The 26826-nt window shown below is 43.3% G+C and overlaps 1 protein-coding gene across 1 annotated transcript in view; it reads right to left on the bottom strand.

Annotated features, from left to right (window-relative positions):
- The window catches only part of SHC3 (SHC adaptor protein 3), a 122350-nt gene that overhangs the window by 57453 nt on the left and 38071 nt on the right, over positions 1-26826 (bottom strand). Inside the window, exon 2 of the mRNA XM_014857729.3 lies at positions 21915-21985. Within this exon, the coding sequence (XP_014713215.3) occupies positions 21915-21985 (71 nt within the window). The remainder of the gene's footprint in view (positions 1-21914; positions 21986-26826) is intronic.

Genomic DNA, 26826 nt, shown 5'->3' with positions numbered 1-26826 from the left:
TTCTCTGTGGTGGTAATCAAATGGCTATGTAATTGCCAACGTTCATCAAACTGTACGCTTAAAATGGGTGGATTTTATTTATGTAAATCAGACCTCAGTGAAGTTAAGGGAAAATTTATAGTCACAAAAAATATTTTTAAATGAAACAAGAAGCTTGGCCTACCCTTTGACCCACCAACGCACTCCACAGTATATATCCAAGAGAATGTGCGCACGCTCCCCGGAAGACGCGACAGAGCGTGCACAGCGGCCTTGTGGTATCATAGTCACCGGGCACAACTCAGAGTGAAAAAGAACAGACTGGTGGGGCAGGCAACAGCACGAACAGAGTCAGCAGACACAAGGACGAGGGAAAGGAAGAAGGCAGGCGTGGGGTCCCTGTATCCCCCCACTTACGAGACCTTCAAGAACCGGTGGGGTCCACTGGCTGGGGAGGGCCTCCTGGGGCCTGGAAATGTTCTAAGTCTTGATCTGAGTGACTGGACTTGGTGCAGGTTTATGGAAAATTCTAGTGAGCTAGACACGAAAGACTTGTGCACTCTACCAGACCTATGTTATACTCAACAAATTCATTCTTAAAAACAAAAACAAGAATAAAAATAAAAACAAAAACAAGAAAACTAGCTGGAAAGATTGGGAAGTGATCTGCCAGGTCATTAGGAGCCATCGTAGCTTTCGAAGCTAGAGATAAGCATGATGAAAGTGATTCTGGAACAGGAATATGGCATTTTTTAAGGAACAACTGGGCAACTCCCTAGTGGACTGACGTGAAAATGAATCCCCGTGGTGAAGATCCCGGGAGGAAGGCTGAGGGGGATGGGAGGAAGGAGGGGACCCGAGAGGCATTTCCGAGAAGTGCACACACAATCTGAAAATTATGATTCTGTGCCTGGTGACTGGGCTACAGCATTGACAAGGTAGGAAGATCGTAAAAGTAATAGTAATAGCCACAACTAGCATTTACAGAGCATTTACTGTGTGTCTGGCCCTGTTCTACGACTTTGAGGGCTCAATCTTTGAATATGGTGGGAATCGTTATGATTCCCATTTTATGGGTGAGACCCTAACACCAGAGAGGTCCAGCGGCCTGTCTGAGCTCACACAGCTGGAGGTTGGGGTGGGGAGTGGAGCCGGTTTGCAGCATCAGCCCTGTGCACTGGAAGAAAGATGATGAGTTCAGTCTGGGTCACCTGGCATTAGAGTCAAGAGCAAACTCTCCATTCCCTATGAGGAGATCGCTGTGAACTCACATGCGAAGGGACTCAGGGATAAACACACGAAGCACTGGACAAGGGCAAAGGATCATTCCTGATAAAGCCGCAGTGAGATACCACGTCAGCCCACTGGGATGACAAAAACCAAGAAAACAGAAAACAGTAAGTGCTGGCAAGGATGTGGAGAAATAGGACCCCTTGTGCACTGTTGGTGGGAATGTAAAACAATGCAGCTGCTGTGGGAAATGGTGTGGCCGCTCCCCCTAAAATTAAACATGGGAAGACCATACGATCCAGCAATTCCATTTCTGGGTATAGACTCAAAAGAATTGAAAGCAGGGACTCAAACAGGTATTTGTGCACCCACATTCATAGCAGAATTATTCACAACAGCCAAAAGGTGGAGGCAACCCAAGTGCCCGTTGAGCAGAGGAATGGATAAAGAAAATGTGGTACATACATACAATGGAATACTATTCAGCCTTAAAAAGGAAGGAAATTCCGACACCTGCTACAACATGGATGAACCTTGAGGACATTATTATCAGCGAAATAAGGCAGTCAAAAGGACAAATACCATACGATTTCACATATATGAGATCCCTAGAGTAGTCAGATTTATAGAGACAGACAGTAGGATGGTGGGCACCAGCGGCTGGGGGCGGGGAATGAGGAGGGAGTGTTTAATGGGGGCAGAGTCTCAGTTTGGGAAGATGAAAAAGTTCTGGAGATGGTGATGGTTATACAACAGCGTGAATGTACTTAATTCCACTGAACTGGACACGTAAAAATGATTCAAACGGTAGGTTTTATGTTATGCATATTTTACCACAATAAAAAAAAGTAGCAATTAAGTTGAAGCCAAAAACCAACCACTGAAGTCAGAGCCAGACCCCACGGACTGTGTGCTCCATCACCAGGGCCTGGGGGCGGCCAGTCCTCCTCCTACAGCCTACACCACGGGCCCTGGACCAACCGCCTGAGACTCAAGTCAACTTTAATCTCTTCCTTCATTCTGGGTGTAATTAAACCTTCAGTGTTTCCTGTCAAATGCATCATCATTTTTCGATGTGTTTTTATGCCCATGAGGATAGAACTCCTGCCTGAGGCTATAAATAATTGAGCTAAGGCCCTTTCAAACCTAAATGTTAATATTCTTCCCGTGGGACGCCCGTCAGCACATCCTGTGCTCCGCGGCCAGGAAAAGCTTTGTGGGCGTCTGGCCGCGTGTCAGACGCGCTGCCTCAGATGTAAACCAACCGAGGCGGAGAAGCCACAGACCACACAGACTCAGGCACACACCTTGGAGGACCAGGGTCTGCTCTCTTACACACAATAATGTTGGGTTCAGACGAGAGAGCCGTGTTCAGATGAAAACGAGAATTTAGCCAAGCACACAAAATGTTCCGCTACTAAGTGGGCACGAGATGACTCTCGATTCCCGAGAACCCGGACGTGGTCACTTGCTTCTCACTCAGCCCCGTCAGACATGAAGGGTGGGTGAACTCCCATTGAGAAGGAGCGGCGAGATTAGGGGGTTAACCTGGAGATAATATTCGCACACAGCATAAAATTAACATAAGGACCTGGTTACTTAGTATCACGTTTAAAAAAAAAAAACTTTGCATGAAGTGTGATTGCAAATACATGAAAGACCAAGGGAAAACTTCCTCTTCCCGTTCTCGCGCTTCGCCTTCTAAGCTGTCTCCAGCGAGCGCGCACGCATGACTTTATGATGAAGCAGAATTTAGCGCCAAGGAGTGCAGACCAGGGCAGAGCAGTGGATTTAACCCAGGGATGTTGGGCAAAGTACGAAGACAGCTCGGGTTCTCACAATGTTGCAGGGACGTCTACTGAGTAGAATCAGGGGTCTGCTAAACACCCTAAAATACACAAACAGCCCCCACAACAAAGCATGACCCAGTCCCAAATGCCAACGATGCCGAGGTTGAGGGACCCTTGTGTGGAGCCTGCTCTCCATGTCCCATATGGACCCTTCCTTGCCCGCAGTGCCAGGCTCTGCTCCCCAGGCCACCACAGGAACAGCTGTGTGCACTCTCCCAGGAGCAGCCTGGGGATGCACTATTCACACAAGACAAAGGTCCCACGAGGGCAGGCTCGGTGTCCAAGTCTCTGAGGTGCCCGTCCCCCTCCCGGTGCACGCTCAGGAGGCGCCTAGCATGCAGACTGCAGGGATGGCCTGGCCCCACTTGGCTCACCTGCAGGTCCCAAGGAGATGGCAGAGGAATGTGGGTGAGGGCACCCTGGGCCTCTGGGTCACAGGGAGGACTTGCTGGTACTGCAGACACGTCCTCACAGGGTCTGAAAAGCAGGTCCCCAGAAGACCCCGCCCACTGCCCTTCCCTGGGGTTCTGGAGAGAGTGGAGGTGGGACGAGGGTCCAGAAGTCACCTCCAGGAGGCTGGTCCTGCTGGACTCGGGGCCTGAAGAAGTGAAGATTGCTTTGCTGAGACAAGAAAGCATGACCAGGGCCTCACAGTGGGGTCGAGGGAATCGCATGAGGCAGTGGGGAGCCAGGGACCCCAGCTCTGCAGCGCAGCCTTCTGGCACAGGTGCTCCCTGCCAGGTGGGAAGGTGGAGTTAGAATCTCCACCCTGGGTCCTGAGGGGACGCCCCAGAGCAAGGACACCAGCCCACCCCAGGGAGGGGAGAAGGGTTCATTCTCTTAGAAGACCAGTCACAAGCCATGTCCCCTGGAGGAGGATGCAAGACTGGACTCGCAGTTCAACAACGTCTCTCTCCTGAAATGCACTGGACCAGCTTCCAGGCGATCACAGGCTGGCTTCTCGAACTCACTTTCCAGCGCTGAAAGGCTTTACTCCAAAAGGAGTTATAAGCTGCTAATCTTGAAATTAGCCCACAAGTCTTCATTTTTCCAGATTATAAGAAGTAAATAAGAATGTGAAGAAGAGAGAGGCCCCTACCCACAACACTACCCTCAAACCAAGGAAGCCATGTGTTCTAAAAGAAGGGACTTCGTGCTGCTCCGCAGAAGCCGCTGCACTGATTTTCACAGAAAAGGCCCCGGGGCAGGAAGGACGGAGAATTATTTCATGTCGCTTTTCCACATGGAGTTTGTCTCATTAAGCGCATCTTCTGGGCAGCCTCTATAAGCAATTTGCTTTTTCTGATGCTTCATTTTTAGTCATTTCTCTGAACACCTGAAAATGTAAGATTTCAGCAAACATGGATTGCCCCCTTACCTTGTGCTGGGCCACGAGTTTCCGGAGGGCTCTTCTAGGGACCTCCTGTCACCTGTGGGCCACGGGAACATCCCACTGAGAGTTCCTCAAGGAAACTAAAGCCCCAGGTTTACAAGATGACTTGGGTCGATCCCCGTGTTTAGACACTCTAGGCTCAGGTCTTTCTCAATAATAATAAACATTAAGAGCTTTCAATAATGAGAAAGTGCTTACGATTCTAAGGGAGGAAAGATGAACAAACCTTTTCTATATAGTCTGAACACTATTATGTCAACAATGCATATGGAAAACACACCAGCTTCACTAACTCGCCAAAGCTCATGTCAATACTGAAACACAGTGAGATCACGTACCTCCCGATGTGATGCCCTGAGAAGGATGCAACATTTCTATGGTTTACTGCCAGAAATACATAACCTGAAATGAGTCATGAGAAAGCAACAGACAAATGAAAATTGAGGGAAAGTCTACAAAATAACTGGTGTGTATTCTTATTAAATGTCAATGTCAAGAAAGACAAAGAAAGGCTGAGGAACTGTTCCAGATTACAGCAGACCAAAGAGATGTGATGACTGAATCGCTGGCTGGTGCTGGAGGCATTCCTGGCCTGGGCAAAACAGCCATGGAGGATGTGACTGGGGCAACTGGTGAAATGCAGACACGGACCGTAGATTCGTTAACAGTGTTCTACCTGTGTAGCTCATCGTGCTGTGGATGTGGAAGAAAATGTCACTGTCCTCAAGAAAAACACTCATGTAGTTAGGGTTAAAGAGGCACAATATCTCCAAGTTATTCTCAAACGGTTCAGAAAAAGTTAGAGATTTGCAGGAATCCTTTGTCCTATTCTTACACATTTTCTATTAGTTTAAAATCATATAAAATGCTTTAAAATGCATAGAAAAGTAAAGGAAATGCCATATTTAGTCGAATTGGAGATGCAAGTCTTTGTAAAATAGATCGTATTTTATGTTCCACAACTAAAGAAAAAAATATACCCAATTAAACTATGACACGACACTTTCTTATCTCTTAGAATTTTTCTTTTATACTTTGAGAGAGCTCTTATATTCTCCTTAATGCATAGGTTTTTATTACATATCATTCTTCTGCATACATAAAAAGAAATAGGTAAGTGAAATAAGTAAGTTGAAATATTCCTCCAAATTCTTTGCATTCTGGTTTCAACATTTCTGAATCCCTTTTTGACCCAGTTGCTGGTGTCGGTGCATTTCTATGCAATATCACACTCTGAGTCATCAAAAATGTAGGTGACACAGCAATTTTTCAAAAGAATGCTCCATGATCATTTCAATACTTTCTCCCAAGTCACTGAAGCCCATTCTGCAAGTTTTAATTCTTAGCCTTCATAGAAGAGGTCAGGGGAAGGATTTTGGCCAACAGTGAGGACTTGTGCTCCCTTAAATGGGTGGTGGCTGGTCATCAAGGATCAAAGTCACCTAATTGAGCCAACAGGAACAATCAGGTGTTTGTGTGCTCAGCAATACCATTAAACACACAGCTGCTGCCCGCCTGGTGGGAAGACGTTAAGACACAACTAAACATAAGATGCGCCCAAATTTCAGAGATCTTAAATGTGAAAAGAGTGCATCTGAGAGTTGAAATGTGGTATTTTAAAACATTTAATGGTGTTGGGTTTGTGGTGGGAGGTTACACTGCTTCTGTACAATAAGCAGACATTAATTTGTTGGTGTTATTTTTATAATCAGAACAAAAGAATACATTTTGATCCACAGAATATAGTTATTTTATTGAAATTTTATGCCTGATTTTTATCTGTGAACTCCCTTTTTCCTAGGGCACAAAATTTTCTGCCTATTAGTTCAGGTCTAAGAAGCATCTCTGATATAAAATACATCAACTGACCCAACAAACATTAAGCAAAATCTCTGAGGTGTAAGGAAAAGCCTGTCTCAGATGGTGCCATCAAGTGTCCCAGAGACTTAAAGGTTCCTTAAGGAAGAGAAGGGACCACATTGAATTGATTCTAAGATTTACATTGTCTCAGATTTTAACATTTTTGAAACCGCTGTGGGTCAAGCAAGAGTCATGAAGTGGTCACCACTTCCCGCATATATGCACCACAACTTGCAGAATGGGTATCATTAGTTCAAAAGAAAATTCCAGAGACAACAGTGGAGCACCTTTTTAAAGACGTTATTGAGATATAATTTACATAGGGTAAAATTCACTGTTTCTAGATACTCAGTTCTACAAGTTTTGAAAAGCATGTATAGTCATGTAACCACCACTAAAACAAGACGTAGAATATTTCCATTATTCTCCAAATGGTTTCCCCATCCCCTCTTTGTGGTCAATCCCCTCCCCCCACCTCTAGACCCTGACAACAAGTGATCTGATCTCTGTCTCTAGTTTTGCCTTTTCCAGAATGTCATATGAGTGGAATCGTATAGCATGTAGCCTTTTGTGTGTCTGGCTTCTTTCACCCAACACAGTGCTTTTGAAATTCATTAATATTGTTGCATGTATCAAGATTTTGTTGACCAGGCCAACTACTAATAAGGAGATTGAATCAGTAATCAAAAACCTCCCAACACAGAAAACCCAAGGACCAGATGGCTTCACTGGTGAATTCTACCAAACATTTAAAGAAGAATTAATACCAATCTTTCTCAAAGTCTTCCAAAAAACGAAAGAGGAGGAAACACTTCCAAACTTATACTATGGGTCCAGCATTATCCTGATACCAAAACCAGACAAGGATACCATACAAGAAAAGAAAATCACAGGCCAGTATCCCTGATGAACATAGATGCAAAAATCCTCAACAAAATATTAGCAAACCAAATTCAATAATACACTGAAAGGATCATACACCATGATCAAGTGGGATTTATTTCCGGGATTCAGGGATGGTTCAACATCTGAAAATCAATCAACGTGATATACCACATTAACAAAATGAGGGATAAAAATCATATGATCATCTCAATAGATGCAGGAAAAGCATTTAGCAAAATTCAATACCCATTCATGACAGCAACTCTCAACAAAGTGGGTATAGAGGGAACATAACTCAACTTAACAAAAGCCATATATGACAAGCCCACAGCTAACATCATACTCTCTGGTGAAAAGCTGAAAGCTTTTCCTCTAAGAGCAGGAAGAAGACAAGGATGCCCGCTCTTGCCACTTTTATTCAACATAGTACTAGGAGTACTAGCCAGAGCAATTAGGTAAGAAGAAAAAATAAAAGGCATCCAAATCTGAAAGGAAAAAGTAAAACAATCTCTATTGGTGGATGACATATTGTATATAGAAAACCCTAAAGACTCCACCAAAAAGCTGTTAAAGCTAATAAACAAATTCAGTACAGTTGCAGGATACAAAATCAATATACAAAAATCAGCTGGGTTTCTATATACTAAGAATGAGCTATCAGAAGGAGAAATTTTTTTAATCCTATTTACAATTTTGTTAAAAAGAATGAAATACCTAGGAATAAATTTAATCAAGGAGGTAAAAGACCTGTACACTGAAAACTAAAAGACATTGATGAAAGAAATCAAAGAAGATACAAATAAGTGGAAATTTTCATGAATTGGAAGAATTAACATAGTTAAAATGTTCGTATTGCCCAAAGCCATCTACAGAGTCAATATAATCTCTCTCAAAACTCTAATGGCATTTTTCACAGAAACAGAAGAAACAATCCTAAAATTGGTATGGAACCACAAAAGACCCTGAATAGCCAAAGCAGTCTTGAGGAAGAACAAAGTAGGAGGCATCACACTTCCTGATTTCAAACTATATTCCAAAGCTATAGTAATCAAAACAGTATGGTATAGGCATAAAAACAGACACCTCAATCACTGGAACAGACTAGAGAGCCCAGAAATAAACCCACCTGTATATGTTCAATTAATTTACAAAAAAAGAGCCAAGAATATACAATGGGGAAAGTGTAGTCTCTTCAATAAATAGTGTTGTGAAAACTGGACAGCCACATCCAAAGAAGGAAACTGGACCCCTATCTTACACCATACGCAAAAATCAACTCAAATTGGATTAAAGACTTGAACATAAGACCCGAAACCAGAAAACTCCTAGAAGAAAAAACAGGAGATAAGCTCCTTGACATTGGTCTTGGAGATCATTTGGGGGTTTAACACCAAAAACAAAGGTAACAAAAGCAAAAATAAACAAGTGGGACTACATCAAACTAAAAAGCTTCTGCACAGCAAAGGAAACCAACAACAAAATGAAAACACAATCTACATAATGGGAAAAAAATTGAAAATCGTATATATCTTTAAGAGATTAATATCCAGAATATTTAAAGAACTCATACAACTCAATAGCAAAAACTCAAACAATCCAATTTAAAAAATGGGCAGAGAATCTGAATAGCTATTTTTCCAGAGAAGACATACAAATGGCCAACAGGTACATGAAAAAGTGCTCAATATCATTAATCATCAGAGAAATGCAAATCAAAACCATAACAACATATCACCTCGCACCTATTAGAATGTTTGTCATTAAAAAGACAAGAGATAAGTACCAGCAAGGATGCGGAGAAAAGGGAACCCTTGTGCACTGTTGGTGGGAATTTAAATTGGTGCAGCCACTCCAGAAAACAGTATGGAGGGTCCTCAAAAAATTAAAAATAGAATTATGATATGATCCAGCAATCCCACTTCTGGGTATATATCCAAAGAAAATGAAATCAGTATCTCAAAGAGATAGCTGCACCCCCATGTTCACTGCAGCATTACTCACAACAGCCAAGACTTAGAAACAACCTAAGTGTCCACAGATGGGTGACTGGATAAAGAAAATGTGGTATATACATAATAGAATACTCTTCAGCCATAAAAAAGAAGGAAATCTTGCAATTTGTGACAACATGGATGGACTTTGAGGACATTGTGCTGAGTGAAATGTCAGACAGAGAATGACAAATACTGTATGATATCATTTCTATGTAGAATCTAAAAAAATTCAACTCATAGAAACAGAGCAGATTGGTGGTTGCCAAAGGCGGGGTTGGGGCGTGGGGAAAATAGGTGAGGGGGTCAAAAGGTACAAACTTCCAGTTATAAGATAAATAAGTGTGGAGGCTATAATGCACAGCATCAGGACCATAAACAATATTTTTTAAAGATTTTGTTCCTCTTTATTGCTTAGTAGCATTCCATTGTATTGACATACAACAATCGGTCTGTCTATTCTCCAGGAGATGGATATTGGGTTGTTTCCAATTTGAGGTAATCAGGAAGAAAGTTGCTATAAACATTCATATACAGGGTTTTGTATGTTGCATATATGTTTCCATTTCTCTTGAAAAAAGAAGTGGGATTGCCGGGTCAAATGGTAAGTGACTATATAATTTTATAAGAAATTGGCAAACTTTTTCAGAGTGACTGTGCTGTTTTGCATGCCTGAAAGCCGTGTCTGAGAGTTTCAGCTGCTCCCCCACATCACGGCCAGCCCTTGGTGTCGTCAGGGTGTCTTGTCTGCCACTTCAGTAGGTGTGTAGTGGTATCTCCACGTGGTTTTAATTTGCATTTCCCTAATCATTGATGATATTGAACATCTTTCCACATGCTTATTTGCCATCCATGCCTCTTCTGCAGTGAAATGCTGTTCACGTCACTTGCCTAGTTTTTAAATTTGTTTGTTGCAAGACTTCTATGTTCCAGATACAAATCCTTTATCAGATATGTAAATTTTGTAAATATTTTTGCCCAGTCAGTGATTTGTCTTTCATTCTTTTAACAATGTCTTTTTTTTTTTTTTAAGATTTTATTATTTCCTTTTTCTCCCCAACACCCCCCGGTACATAGTTGTATATTCTTCGTTGTGGATTCCTCTAGTTGTGGCATGTGGGACGCTGCCTCAGCGTGGTTTGATGAGCAGTGCCATGTCCGCGCCCAGGATTCGAACCAACGAAACACTGGGCCGCCTGCAGCGGAGCGCGCGAACCCAACCACTCGGTCACGGGGCCAGCCCCTTAACAATGTCTTTTAAAGAGAAAATTTTTAATTTTGATGAAGCCAATCTCTCCTTGTTTTTCTTTTACGATTTGTGTTTTTTGTGTCCTAAGAAATCTTTGCCCAGCCCAAGATTACAGAGACTATCTCATACGTTTATTTGGATTTAGGTCCATGAGCCATTCCAGGTTAACCTTTGCATATGCTGTGAAGACGTTTGTTGGATATGGTGACAGGAGTCTGGTGGTGGTGGTTTCGCATGTAGCTATCCAATTGTCTAAGCAGCTTTTGTTGCAAAGACTATCCTTTCTCCGTTGAGTTATCTTGGCACCTTCGTCAAAAATAAATTGACCATTATGTGTGGGTATGTTTCTGGACTCTGCACGTCTGTCCGTATGTCCTTATGCTCACATAACACTATATTGATTACTGTAAATTTATAGTGGGAGTTCTCCATGTACTGCTCTTTCAAAATTGTTTTGGCTATTCTGGGTCTTCTGTATATTATTCTGTATACATTGAAGAATCGGCTTGTTCATTTCTACAAAAAGCCTACGGGGACTTTAGTTGGAAGTGTATGAAATCTATACATCAGTTTGAAACATTTTTACATACTGAGTCTTCTAGCCCATGAACACAGCATAATTCTCCATTTATTTAGATCTTCTTTAATTTCTCTCATCAACATTTAGTAGTTTTTTGCATATAAATCTTACACATATTTTGTTAAATTCAACCCTAAGCCTTTCATGATTTTTACGCTATTGTAAATGGTCCTTTTTAAATTTCATTTTCCAATTGATCTTTGTTAGCACACAAAAAGAGAATTGCTATGTGTATCAATTGTATCCTGAACTTTGCTAAACTCACTTATCAGTTCTAGTAGCTATTATGTAGATTCTTCAGGAGTTTCTGTGTAGAATTTTGTATCATCTGCAAATAAAGACAGTTTTATTTCTTCCTGTCCAATTGTCTGGCTTTTTGCTTTTTTTCCTTGCCTTACTGCACTGATAAGATCTCTAGTACAACGTTAGCGTTGAGAAAGTGGACTTCCTTGCCTTGTTCCTAATACTAGAGGGAAAGTATTTAGTTTTTCAAGATTAAATATGATGTTGGCTGTAGGTTTTTTGTGGCTGTCCTATTATCAGGTTAAAGAAGTTTCCTTCTATTCCTCACGTGCTGAAAGTTTTTATCATGAATGCATGTTGAATTTTGTTAAAGGCTTTTCTGCGTCTATTGAGATTTTCATATAATTTTTCTTTTTTAGTCTGCTGATATGAAGAATTACTTTGATTTTTTTTAATGTTGACTCAAGCTTAAAATCCTTGTACAACCCTCTAGTGTATGATGTATTATTATCTTTTTGATACAGTGTTGGATCCAATTTATTACTATATTGTTAGTTCTGTGTCTGAGTTCATGGGGTTTTTGGTTTGTTTTTTTTTTTTGTAATGTCTTTGTCTGGTTTTGCTTTCAGGATAATGCTGGCCTCACACAACGAACTGAGAAGTGTTCCCTCCTATCTCCTGGAAGAGATTGTGGAGAGCTGGGTTATTTCTTCCTTAAATGTTTGGTAGAATTCACCAGGGAACCAGGTGGCCCTAGAGTTTCCTCGATGGGAAAGTTTGTTTGTTTGCTTCCTTTTACTATGAATTTAGTTTCCTTAATACATATAGGCCCATTCAGATTATCTGTTATTTCTTTAAGCCACTTTTGTAGTTGTATCTTTCAAGGAATTTGTCCATTTCATCTAAGTCACTCAATTTATTGGCATGAAGTTGCTCATAATATTCCCTTATCCTTTCAGTGTCTGCAGTATCCAACGGAATGTCTCCTCCTTCACCCCCGTTACTGGTAGTTTGAATTTTCTTTCTCTCCTTGATCAGTCTAACTAGCAGTTTTATCAACTTTAGTGCTTTTTAAAAACCACCTTTTGGTTTCAAATATTTTCCCTGCTCTTTTTATGATTCCAATTTCATTGATTTCCAATACTCTTGAAATGGACTAAAGAGCAATAAAACTTAGAAAAAATATACATAAGCAATGATTCTGAGTCAAGAAATGATTCACTATATTCAGACTCTGATTTAGAAGAAATTTTTAGCAATACCTTCCTCATATTGCTTATATTTTCCTTTTAACAGATGTACAAGTGTTATAATTATATCAATCTGCGTCTGCAAAAATCCCAAATAGCTTTTTCAATATCTATAAATTGATTCTAAGTGATATGAAAGCATTGTGTCATATTTTAATAGGCAGTGCTTTTTTCCTAGTGGTTATAAAATAATGAAGTGTCTTCACGGGAGATGGTATTTTAGAGTAGATGAAACATGCTCTGTGTCTTAATGTCCAGTACAATGAGGTGGAGGCCTCTACAGCAACTCAGATACAGTGGTCTCAAAGCTAAGGGCAAAAGCACGTGCTCGTGGGGCTGAATATTTGGCCGTGAGGCGAGGACAGTGGGCCAGGAGAATGGGGCAGTAATAGGTCAGTGCAGTTGTGTAAAGAAAGCATAAAGGGGAATCAGGAGAAATCTATTTGGAAAGGTGCGCTGAGGCAGGTCAAGTGGAACATTGAGCGATCAGTTAAGAATTTTTCATTGTATTCTGCCTTAATGGATAAACAATGAAGCTTGACAGAGAGTAGTATGTTTCAGGCACATTGACCTGTTAGCAGATATAAAGGGAACTGAAGGAGAGAGAGACTGGAAGAAAGGAAAGAAATTACGAGGGAAGCTTCCAGGGAGAATCGAGAAGCGCTGGTAATTGAACAAGAGAGACGGAGGAGATAAGACCGACTCCGCAGTTTCTACCCCAGAGAACGCGTGGGTTGTGGTCATGACCAACATTCAGGGAGGTGTGCGCTGGACCTGACTGTGGCAACAGAGGCAAGGATGAGGGAAGGAAACACAACAGAGAGGCAGAGATGGGGTGCTTAGGATTCTGCCACAAACTGAGCATCTCCAAGAAGACGCAGACCCAGTGGGCCGCTGTAAATACAGGACGGCACTGAAAAGAAAATTCAGAGGCACAGACACAGACTTGTGGCTTATAACCTGGAAGTATTACTGAACGCAATGAAATTACCAACACGGAGAAGACATAATAAAAATGAAAATATCAATACTCACTAACAAGTCTCGAGCCCTTCCATGTGCTAGACAGCCTGTTAAGTACTTTTCACAGATTAACTCACTTCTCAACCCTGTGAAGGAGGTACCATTATGATTTCCATTTTAAAGATGGGGAAACTGAGACACAGAGAACATAAGGTCACACAGCTGGAAAGTTGCTCAGCCTGGACAGAAGCCTAGACAATCTGGCTCCAGAACCTGCAACGCCAGGCTGCCCTCTGTCAAGGGCAAAGAGGTGCTTATGAAATGATATATTTGGGGAGTAAGCGAACTCAGAGAAAGAGACAGAAAAGGAGCAATCACAGAGGTACATTCTGACATAAATGTGCTTCTGGCATGAGGATTAAAAATATACACCATGCCAGATGGTCCTTAAGGAGAGTATGGAATGAATGCCACATATTCATCTTATGGATTCTATTTAAACCATGCTAAGCCACCAAGTCATCTTTGCTCTTCATTTTTAAAATTTTTGGATGAGTGGGAACACTTGAAAAAATAAATGGACTCGTTTCAAAGCTGTGGTTTCGTAGATGGTAGTTGCAAATGGTTCAGAGGTTAAAAATAGAACTCCAGAACACTGCTCCTCAAAGTGCATTACCTGGACCGACAGCATCAGCGTCTGGTTAGAAATGCAAATTCTCAGCCCCCATGCCAGACCTATGGAAACTCGGAGTGGGGCTCTGCTCTCTGTTGTAGCAAGTTCTCCAGGTGGTTCTGGTGTGTGCCCAAGTTTGAGAATCACGCTCAAGAAAGTGAAATGATCTACGTGTGTGCGTTAAATTTTTGGGCATCCCATGCCAGGTCAGAGAGCTGATAGGACACAAACCATCCAGTGGTCCCTTAACGCCCAGCCTGCTGGATCCTTAAAGGAGTTCATACTACAGTGGAGGCCAGGTTGGGCGGGAAGTCCCTCCCTTCTGGCGTGACATGGTAGAGAAAAGACAAAAGTCTTCTGTTGCTGGTGCCATCCTCCAGAGACAGGAGCAGGGTCACCTTGGGGAGGGCCCAGGCCTTGCCCCCGTCCGCCGCAGCAGAATCTCCATGGGCTAAACAGACTGCCAAAGAAGTAAATAAATAACCAAACAAACAAATCTGGATGCTTTGCATGTGAGGCTCTGAAAGTCCTCAACTTGCTCTGCTAATGCTCTTAGACCCTGGGTCCGACCCCTCTCTGGGCCTTTCAATGACATTGGAAGTTATTCCTGCCACTTGCCTTCCTTGCCACGCATGCCGCTAGATCCCGGCTCACCCGCACAGTGAAGTGGCTGGCCAAGCCCTGGGCCTGCTGTCCATCACACATGCCAGTGGACCCTGGCACTCCCACCAGGAGACAGTCACTAGGAAAACCTCCCACCTGGTTCTCAGGGGCAGGCCCCGCAGTTGGGAGTTTTCATGCTCTTGGGTAACAAATGCTGTCACTGGTATAGACGGCTACGCTATCACACAGAGACAGTGACTACAGGCTGCACCTGAACTCCATAACCAGCTTGTCAGAGATTATGACGACAGGGCATCCTGACGTAGTGCTCCCCAGTGCTTGAAAGGAAAGGGGAACAAGCAACTAGAATGATGTCTGCATTTTCCATTTGGGAGAAATCACAACCAGATTGATTTATTCAGATGGTCAAGGGGAGAGAAGGAAGACAGGCCCCTGGAGAGAAAGATGGCATCTCGTCCTCTCCACTTGGCCCCTCCCCATCACCACAGCACACCCCACTCAGCCAGCCTCATCTCATCTCTGGTCTCACTGCTCCTCTAGTGAATAGAGCAAGCAGAGTGGGAGGAGCACCGTTTGCAGAGCCCATGACCGACTCTTTCCTTCACGTGTATTTGCCCCATTCTTCCCAGCTGGACTGTGAGCACCTCACACTGCCCGTCGTCTGCTCGCTGTGCTGTGCCCTGCTCAAGGTCATCATCCCACTGTGGTACTCTTCTCACGCCTGCGCGGAACACCTGACCCACTGCCTTGTGGCTCTTGGCCGTGGCCCCCTGGGCATCTGCGATCCACGTACCCCTGTGTCTAGCACATTCTCGTACACAAATGAAGGAGACACGGGGCACAAAATAATTCTGATTGGTGTCAAAACCCAAGTAACGACAGAGAAGTGAAGTGGAAGGACTCAGCCTGCTTCATCCCAAAGCCCAGATACGTTTGCACGCAGGCAAGCTGGTGTTTTCAAGAAGAATTCTAAGCTGAGAAAACACTAACTCCCTCCCTGCTGGGCCTCACCCTCCGGGAGTGCAGGGCTGCCAGAGGCTCAGCCCGTGGAGCACGTTTAGAAGAAGTACATTTAGAATGAACCACAAGTTAGCCATCCAGCACCAGCGAACACAGGGACGGGTGGGCTGACTGTTCATACCCACCACTGCTCTCTGCTCTAATTCGGAGTCAACTAGCCCCGGGGAAGATTTTTACAGATCTGCTCCTTTTCCTGGCACGTTGAACTTAAGTCGACATCAGAGGTGTTTATTTTGTACTGCAGAAGGAATTCTGGAACAGCATAATCGAGTAGTGTAATTGGAAAGATCAGATCCGCGCAGCACCAAGTTCACCTGAGCGAGGCAGCCTCGCTCTCAACGTCACGTGCCAGGTGTGAAAGCACCCATCTTAACACCACTGGCACAATGGATTTTCAAACAGAGGACCTTCCAGATTGCTTCCTGTGGGCTTGCAAAGGGAGAAAGTGACAGAACCAAAGTCCCAGCCATTCAGTGCGGCATGTGGAAGTCATGTCACTGTTTCCAAAAGGAAGCAGCTACCCTAAACCTGAACAGAAGCTGTTCAGATCCCCACCTCCTGGGTGTTTCCGCCATTCTGCTGAGCAAGGTGGCGTCATCAGACCTCATGTCATTGCCAGGACCTACCTCGGTTCTGCCAGAGGCCGAGGAGCCAGCGCCTCACCTACGCTTCTTCCTCCGTGTCCGTCTCTGCCACCGCAGCTCCTCACAGCCTGAGCAGGCCCTGAGGATAGGGAAGCTCCATAAACAACACAGATATCTTGTTAGCCCCACCGTGTGCACTGCTCCAATCCCTCGTGGGCTTGTCATGAAATGGCCACGTGACACAGAAGTGTATGAGGCAAGACAGTAAAGCATCCCAATGGATGTGGTGTGGACGGAGGAGGTCCAGGTGCCAGGCACGCAGCCTGGTCGGCCCTTCTCTTGCAGTAAGTCCGATGAGGGCGTGTGGTCTCGGAGAGGCTTTCACGCACGCGAGAGGAAACGCACTGGAGCCGGGATGGGTGCACACAGACAGGGATGCTCGGGCACTCACGGAGCTGAAGGACTATGTGGTGAAAGTTTTTACCTTGAACTTCTTTTTGAGAGCATTTATAGAACGTGGGAAGCCAGAAGCGATTGGAGAAGCCAGCATTTCCAAGCCTTCCATGTCGTTTCAGAGAAAAGAGAGTGGACGGAGTCCAGCAGCCAAGCTGAGGTCAGCTAGCTTGCCCTCCTTCAGGGTGGAGACGGACGACCCCAGAAAGCCTGGCTGCCATTCTCACCGCATCACGACTCAGAACGCCACGTCTCCAGGCCTCGGCTCCCCTCCTCTTCACAGTTCCAGGGCATGCTTGCTACTTTGTTCAAACTCAAGGCCCTATAACTACCAATGGCCCAGCACTGTCAGACCAATACCACATGGTCACACATCTACCTTCTAGCCAAAGTCCCCCCATGAACCATCAGACAGAAAAGATGCCAGTGTCACAGCGTTCGACCCACTCCCTAGTGGACGGCTGATGCTGTGTTCATTTACTCCTCTGCCTCGCGCTGCAGTAACTGAAGAGGTCGTGCAGGGGACCCTGAGCTTCAACACATATGTTATACCACTGATACCAGTGTCCCAAGACCCCATCAATATGCTGGACAAGCACAAAAGGGAGACACTCTCCCAAAAGAAAAATGTTTTCCTTTCAAAGATTTTGATTTCGGTTTCAAACCAAAGGAATTTTATGCATGTTCCTGGAGAATTTTCAAAACATCCCAATTCTGAGCAGAACTCTAGGGCCAGGGTGTGCAAAGTGGAATGCTGGGGAGCGGATCACATCCAAGGGGCAGTGCTGGTGAAGGTCTGGGCCACACCAGGCCCTTCAGGGCCCATTGAAACAACGATGACTTTTAAAATAAGAGAAACAAAAACCCTAACCTGGATTCGATTGTTCACTCTCTACAACTTGGAAAAAGCAAGTTTATGTTGGCTTTCAGACAATGTTTTTATACAGCCATGCACCACATAGCGAGGCTTCAGTCAACGACGGATCGCGTATATGACGGTGGTCCCATGAGATCAGCACCATACAGCCTGGCTGTGTAGAAGGCTGCCCCATTAGGTCTGTGAACGTGCACTCTGTGATGTTTGCTCCAACAACAACATCGCCTGGCGAAGCTCGTCTCAGAACGTCCCCCCGTCGTTAAGTGATGCGTGACTGTACCTCTACCCGAACTCACCCTGGAACTGTAGCAAAGCCACACGTGGCTGAGTCCGTATGTCTACGCAGCCCTGGGTGGGAAGCAAACTTGGCCGTAATCTGACAAATCCAAGCAGTGCAGGAAGTCAGCTGGGGTCGTTTGAACCAAATATACACATGAGATGTTCGCATTTCTGGTTGGGGAAGGACCACCTTGCTGAGTGCGCTGGGCTTCGCTGTGTATATACGTACAGCCTTCCATGTCCTAAAAATAGCTTAAGATGATGTCCACTAATAGATAAAATTTAGCACAATAAATGAAACAAAAATGAGATGAGAAAATCAAATGAAAGGAGGAAAGGAGGTCAGGCCACGCTGGTCTGGTGACCAAGGGCAAGTCAGGAGCTTCTGTCACTGTGCAGAGCCAGCCAGACAGGTGTTCCTTAGGTGTCAGACCAGAGAGCATGGTCTCCCCAGAATCCTCCTATCTGATGTGGCGTATCCCACTCTTACAGGAAACACAGTAACAGTTCCTCCAGTTCCCCAGTGAGAGATGAGAACAGTCGAAGGAGAGGAATCCTCAGGGAGGCGCATGGTGTGGCCCACACAGGCGCTCCTCTGACGGTCAGGCTCAGGCCAGGACGGGCAGTCACTGGAGCAATGGTTGATCAGCACTGTTGGCCACAGCACTTTGTGTGGAAACCCAGTGGCCTAAGTCAGAGGAAAGCAGAGGTCTCTGACTGACCCCCAGCTGAGGAGCTGGGTTATCCCTACTTGGGGCCCCCAACTGCCCAGGGTGAGACCAACCTGAGACCCTCCCTCACGCCCCTCATGGGCTGCACGATGCAGGAACAATGGTGGTTTCTCAGTGGGTTCTACAGACTATGAAGCAGTGCTGGCAGTGGGGCAGCGAAGAGGCGGGCAGTTTCCTGCAAGCCAGTTAAGTACAGCTGGGAAACACTAGACTAGCCAAGTTCCATGGTTCTCGGCAGCGGGGTTCCTGATAGCCTTTAATAGTGCAATGTCATCACGAACCTCCAAGGGCGTGGGGAGGTCTCATATGCCACATTCCAAAACAGTACTGGACAAGGGGGCACATTAGGGGGAAGGCCATGCTGGGTTTAGCATCCAAGGGCATGTTGGGAAGCTATTTCCTTCTGCAGAAGCTATTTCTTCTGGCATGCATCTCTGTCCCCTGGGCAGGCTTTCACAAGTACTGGACCTCTCAGCTCCTCTCTGTACCCCACTGATAGGCTGACCCAGGGAAGCAGCGGCTGCCGAGGGCCATCATCTCTGTGGCCTCAATTGCTCTCATGCTCATGGACACTCACTTCTTTGAACACTGGAGTCTTGTGGCTACTGTGCTGAATACCAGCTTGGGCAATAAGATGAAGCAAACAACCACACTGCTTCTTTGCCATGACCTGTGCTGTGATGTCAGATGTGGAAACGTTCTATTTCCCACAACAACCACTGAGGTGGAAATCGGCAGAGCTGGGCTCCACATATAGGCTGTCTCCTCTACCTGGGGGCAGTGATTAGTATGAAAGAGTCACCAAGCTCCTCTGCCCGAAGTGTTGGCCGTACAAGGTGTTTAACAGCCGCCACTGCAACTAAGTCTAGACTCAGTGGCAGCTTTCCGGGGGAGTTTTAAAAGTTATCTATTAGTCAGAGAGCCATAATTCATGGGTAGCGCTATTGAAAGTACACAGTCAACCTGAACTCAGACACAGGAACAGCATAAAACTAAACTGACCTCAACAGAAGGACACTTAGTTCAACTGTCAGAGCCTCCAAAGGACACTTATATCCAAAACTTGGAATAGCAGAACAGGTGGGTAGAAATTGGTTATTTGCTTATAAAAATATATATATATTTTTAGGAAAGGTGTGGCTGGGAAGTCTTTGGAAACAGGTTTTCTCAGTGCCTGTATAATATAATTTAATTACAACATTAGATTTCCCTACAACCTTTCAAGGCATATGTACTATGCCTTTAGTATATTAAGTAAACCGTGGAGGTAGAGTTCAACCACAGACGTGTTCAACACTCAGTTACCATGGAGGCCTTGAAAGCTCCACACCTATAGGACGTTGCTGGGAATTCTTCTCCTGGATGCAGAGACTGCTTTCTGACATTGATTTGTCAAATTGTTTCCCACAAGTGGTCTCTGGTTATTAACTAAAATAAGAAACAGGTCACATGATAAAAAATGAAACAAAAGACAGAAAGCATCATGGAGATAAGCAAATGTAGTTTTCAAAAAGTCTAATAAACCCAAGGTAATTCTGGTATAACCAGAATTGAACACCAAGTTTCCTGAGTGCAAGATTGGTGCTCCACTTGGCCCTTTGTGCTGGCCCAACTGTGCTAAAATCAAAATGGAACAGGATTGGAGAAAGACAGTGGGACCTCCACACCCACTAATGTCTGCTCCACAGCTTTCCTGTACAATGTTATTACTTCTGTCCACTTAGGTTCTACCCTAAAGAGTGCTAAGACCCTCATCAAAGGGCACACTGGGATTTTCCACTTGTCCCCCGCCCCCCACGACTCCTGAGGAGCAGGAATTGGTCTGTGCCCTTTGCATGCCCCTCGATTATTTTTATATGCATCTTTCTCCCCAAAACTGGGAGACCAGGCAAAACAAGACAGCCTACTTTGGCCAGCACGCTGTGTGTGCACTGTCAGCAGTAAATGCTCAATGAATACAGCAGGAAAATTAAAATGACATGAAATTATCTCAAGTTCTAGTATCTATAAAGGGAATTCAGTAGAAATGGCCAACAATTCTCTTTAAAGACAACCGCCACCACACACAAGAAGGTGAATACTGTCATATATTCCCACATTTCCCCAGGCACAGGGCAGAGTGCCCTGCTCACAGATGCTGCTCCACACCTGACCTGTCATGGGTAGGATGAACGAATGATTGACTAAGTAAATGTTCAAACTTTTCTTCGAAATACTCTCACTTCAAAATACAATTCCCTGGCCTTGGCAATTTTCATAAGCCATTTTCTATAAATATATGAAGATGGATTCCTCCCTTAGTGTAGATTACTAATGTCAGTGCATTCCCACCAGGTGTGTCTCGAGTCACTTTAGAGAGAATCATCAACTCTTTTGAACACAAATTTTTCTTTGGTGAGGAAGAAGAGGTATCATTGTGGGGCTTAAAACATAACTGAGGTGTGTACATTATTTAGCAGCTAATTACTAAAAATAACGGCTTTCTAAAGCTCAGTCTCTAGACTCTGGCTTGCTAACCCAAAGATACACAATAGGGTAATTTGAATGAAATAAATATGAGGCATTTTCTGAGGTCATTGTTTAGATTAAACAATTCCGCAACTGCCAAGCTCATCATCCACAGAAACGTAGCCGTTTCACAGACCCAGCCCTAGCCTTCCACTGCTCCTTTTCAGGATGGCTTTAGAATCTAGTTGATGGTGGAGAATTTATAAACCTGTTCAAAATCATTGACCCCTTAAAGAATTAGTCTGCTTTCTAAACTACTGCTCCCACGAATATTTCTACTTCCAATTCTGTGCATTTTATTCTTTGTGTAAACTATCAGAAATTCTCTCCTGACATCTTGACCTCCTTTTTTAGAAAGAAGCAACACAGTTCAGTACCTTTTAAAATATCAGTCTGGTATTAGGGTTTCACATATTAAAGAAACAAATGTAAACACTCCATTTGTCTGCAGCTTAATGATAGAAAGGGCTTAGAAGTGGGGAGTGTCTTCAGGTTACTCACGTCAAGAGACACACGTCACAAACATGGATGAACAGGCAAAAGTCTTGAAATACAGTAAGTCCTGACTCCCTGTCACCAGTCACCAGCACTCAAGGGGCAGCCTTTTCCTCTGGAAATTTCCAGGCTGTTAACCTTTGAAATCATTCCTTGCTGAAAGAAGATCACAGGAGTCCATTTTCAAGAGGGCTTACCTGGTAATCTGCGTCCTCGTGCTGAAGTCGAGAGACCTCATTGAGCGTAGAACTTCAATGCACCCCAAGTACTGCAAGGGGAAAAAACGGAAATCATGAGCCCGGGGAAACGAGGGGAAGAGACAATTCCTGACTACATCAAGGACGTTTTTGAAAGCCATACTCGTTTCTTAAACTTCAACTCCATATTCATGGTGATACTTTGTTTTGTTTCTATAAAAGCAATAACTCACACCCATAAGAAAATATCCTGAGTGCTTAGGTTGGCACCACACTCGACTTTTCTGAAACCCATAATATTTTCATTTTATTTAGAAGTATCTTTCTGGGATGAAATCTTGCCATTTGTGACAACATGGATGGACCTTGAGGGTATTATGCTAAGGGAAATAAGTCAGACGGAGAAAGTCAAATATCATATGATCTCACTCATAAATAGAAGATAAAAACAAAAACAAACAAACACATAGAGACAGAGATTAGATTGGTGGTTACCAGAGGGGAAGAGGGGAGGGGAGGGTACAAGGGATGACAGATCGCATGTGTACAGTGATGGAAGGTAATTAGTCTTTGGGTGGTCAACATGATGTAGTCTACACAGAAACAGAAATATAATGATGTACACCTGAAATTTCTAGAATGTTATAAACCAATGTTAACTCAATAAAATAAGTAAAAATAAAAAATTGACAAAGGATCTGAGCAACATTTCTTCAAAGAAATGGTCAATAAGCACGTGAAAAGATGCTCAACACATTAGCCATCAGGAAAGTGCAAGGCAAATGCAGGAAATGCAAATGCAAGATATTGACTACAGCATTACTGTTGTGAGATATCACTTCACACCGACTACAATGGCTATCATAAAAAGGCTGGATAATAACAAGTGTTGGGGAAGATGTGCAAAAACTGGAACCTTCATAACACTGCTGGAGGGAAGGTAAAACGATGAAGCCACTTCGGAAAACAGTGTGGCGCTGCCTCAAAAAGTTAAACACAGAGTTACCATTGGACCCACCAATTCCACTCTTAGGTATATACGTAAGAGAAATAAAAACACGTCCACACAAAAACTTGTACACAAACGTTCATAACAACAATGTTCACAACAGCCGAAAGATGGAAACAACTCAAAAGTTGGTGAATGGATAAACAAAATGTGGTAAATCCTTACAATGGAAAATTATTCAGCCATAAAAAGGAATAAAGTACTGTTACATGCTACGACATAAACGAACTTTGAAGATATTGTGATAAGTGAAAGAATCCAGGCACGAAAGGCTTTGTATGATTCCATTTATATGAAATGTCCATACAGTCACTGCAAATACTATTTAATGAAGTTTTTGTTTCAGTTATACAAAATATAAACATGCTACGTTGTGATGTAAAAAAAGGTTCCTTTTTAAAAACTTTTGTTGAGGTATAACTTATATATTGTAAAATGTAGAAATCTTAAATGCATAATCCAATGATTGTTTAAACACGTACCTGCCATTTACCCACCACCAAGGCTCCAGCATCCTCACGTCACATTTCTAGTCCTTTACAGACTTCTAGAGGTTTATAATTTTTAAAGAAAGAACGAAAACACTACAATACCAACATTTTCACCAACATTAAAATTCATTCTTTAATAAATATATTTTGAATTATTTATAAACTGTAATTGAATAAACTCTAGATTACCCTCAAAGATGCTTTACTTTGGTTTATGGGAAAGCCCTCTTCTGCATTATTTAATATAAATTTTCAAAAGTTCAATTTATACATCTGAATTTGTAGCTAAATTTTTTATCAGTTTCACACATGAAAAGGTGTGTGTATGCGACTACGTGGACGCAACTGGAGCTGTGGATAAACAGCTAGAACGGAAGAGACAATAGCTGTGCTCCAAGGCCCTTGGGGAGTTTGAAGATATAAATGTTGTATTCCAAAGCCTTTACATTTAGATTTAGCAGGAATAGACTACATGGTGTAGTACAGAAAAGACTGAATTTGGATTATTCGAAAAACCTGAATTTGAGCCTGACTCTGTCATGTCTTGTTGTGTAACTTTAAGCAAAACTTTAAACTTTCTACAAGTCTCTACACCCATAAAATGTGTCTATTACTCCAATCATTGCACGGCTATGTGAAACCACCAGCACATCACAGTTATCTGGATGCCACCCCCACCATCACAGCTATGAGGACATCTTGACCAATGTCACAGAGATACATGACTTAGACGACCGCCAACATGGCAGGGTGATGTGGTTACAACGACCAACATCCCAGATTCACATGAAGGCCAAGACCAACATGACAGGGCCATGTCCGTTACACCACCACCAAAGTCACAGAGTTACACAAACAGCACATCCACCATCCCAGAGTTACGTGGATACCACCACCAACATTTTAGAATTATGAGAATACCACAAAAACAGCATGGCAGAGTTACATGAACACCATGACCAACATTGTAGAATTGTGTAAATACCATGACGATGTCACAAGTCATATGAACAAGAGTGCAGGGTTACGTGAACACCACCATTGCTGTCACAGAGTTACGTGGATGCCATCACCACCACGGCGGGGTTATGTGAAAACCACTACACTGTCGCTAAGATATGTCAAGACGATGACCCACTTTGCAGAGTTATGGGATTGCCACACCCAGCACGGCCACAATTATGGGAACAGCACAACAACATCCTAGAGTTATGTGAATACCACCTCCAGCAATGTTACAATGAGAGGTAATGACTATGACCAAAGTGACAGAGTCACGTCAATAGCAACACCTCCACCTCTCAGAGACAGGTGAATACTGTCCCCACCACCATTGCAGAGTTATGCAAATTTCATGTCCAGAGTCACTGTGTTATGTGAGCATCCCGTGACCACCATCGCAGATGTGTGACTGCAACAACCATTGCAGATTATCCTAATACTATGCCCACCATCACAGAACACCAACGTCGAACATGGTCACAGTTGTGTGGATACCACCACCACCATTACAGAGTAATGTGGATATGGTGAACATCGTCACAGTTATGTGGTTACCACTGGCAACACTGCAGTGATATTCGAGTACCATGACCACCAACATCAAGGTTATAGTAATACCATCGCAACCATCACAGAATTATCTAAAATGCCACATCCAGCCTCATAGTTAAGTGACTATGTGACATCACAGAGCTGTGTGAAAAGACAGCCAACGATGCAGTTATGGGAATACTACCACGAACACAACCAATGAGTTATGTGACGGCTCCCACCCACTCCACAGGGTTACGTAAATACAACGACCAACACGGCAGTGCCATTTGAATACCATCACCACCACCCCACTGCAGTTGTGTGAATATTGTCACCATCACAGCAGGGTTGCATGACTACTACGACAAACTTCACAGAGTTATCTGGATACCAATACCACAGGTGAGAATTACATAAACACCGCCACCAACATCACAGAATTATGTGAATACTGCCACTGTATTGCACGATTATGTCAATACCAGAGTGTTAGGAATACCTCCGCCACCAACACAGTTGAGTGGAAACCACAGTGTCACAGAATTAAATGAATACCACCAACACCATCACGGAGCTACGTATGTACCATGACCAACACAGAATTCTGTGAATAACGCTATGACCATCACAGTTATGTGAATACCAACAACAACAACACAGGCCATGTGAATCCATGACCAGAGCTGCAGTGATGTGATTACCACCCCCACCACCATCACAGCCATGTTAATGCCTCCGTTACTGTCACTGAGTTATGTGGATACAATCACCGCTGTCTGGGAGTTATATGATTACCATCACTGTCACATTTGCAGTGCTATGTGAATGCCACCCCCAATGTCACAGAGTTGAATTACCCTCCCAAAGGTCTCTAGCAATGTGTCCTCTCACCACCAATGCCTCAGCAAGCTTATTTCTCTCTCTCCTTCCTAACACTGTAGAGCATCAGCCTTTTGAATCTTTGCCTATCATGGGCAAGAGTATTTCTGTTTTTGTTTAAATTTGCATTTCCCTGATATCTCGTAAGGTTATGTAATTTTTCTCACTTGTTTATTGGCCATGTGCACTTCTTTTTCTGTTAACTGACTATTCATATCTTTGGCCCAGTTTTCTATTAGGTTCTTCATCTTTTTTCTTATGGATTAATAGGACGTTAATCTCCCATTGAACCATTTTTCTTTCGATGGCTCTGCATTTCGTCTAACACATGTTGTTACTGGAGTAGTGCTGTAGTAATTATTGTAATCACGTGTCCATCGTGTTCTGTGTGGCTTCGGAGCACCCTGCTTGTTAGAGAAGGTCTGCCTGTCCCCAGATTCTTACAATAGTCTCCTACATTTCACTTTATCAAATTTATTTATTATTTATTTTTCTATGTATTCACTTATTTAAGTGTTTTAGTTAATGTTTTTCATTTAGCCTTTTAATCTACTAGGAATGTATTTGTCTATATAGGATATGGCATGAGTTATAAGGTCAGCCTCCACTGATGGAACAATTCATGCACGTCTACCCGGACCAATGGGCCAACTCCGTGGTACACATATTAAATTCCTAACTCGGTACAGGACTTTACTCAACTCTATCCTGTTGCACCTCATTTGTCAATTCCTGCGTCTCCTGTGTGTATTTTTCCTTAAGAACTTTAAAATCATTTTTTGAAGTTCCCTTACCCCTCAAAAAACTATTTGGATTCCAAGCAACAATTTCATACTACCTTGAGAAGAACTTATATTTGCTATAAGTTTTCTTATCCATAAACCTGAGTTGTCTCCATTTCAGATATTAGTTATTGCCTTTCCCAAGACTTTATGGTTGCTATTATGCATCCTATACTTTTGTTCTTCAATGCATTCCAAGGCATTTTTTAAAAAGT

This window comes from Equus asinus, chromosome 23 (genome assembly GCF_041296235.1).
Source record: "Equus asinus isolate D_3611 breed Donkey chromosome 23, EquAss-T2T_v2, whole genome shotgun sequence".
In the NCBI taxonomy this organism is placed as follows: Eukaryota; Metazoa; Chordata; class Mammalia; order Perissodactyla; family Equidae; genus Equus; species Equus asinus.
This window is presented reverse-complemented; position numbering and strand designations above follow the sequence as displayed.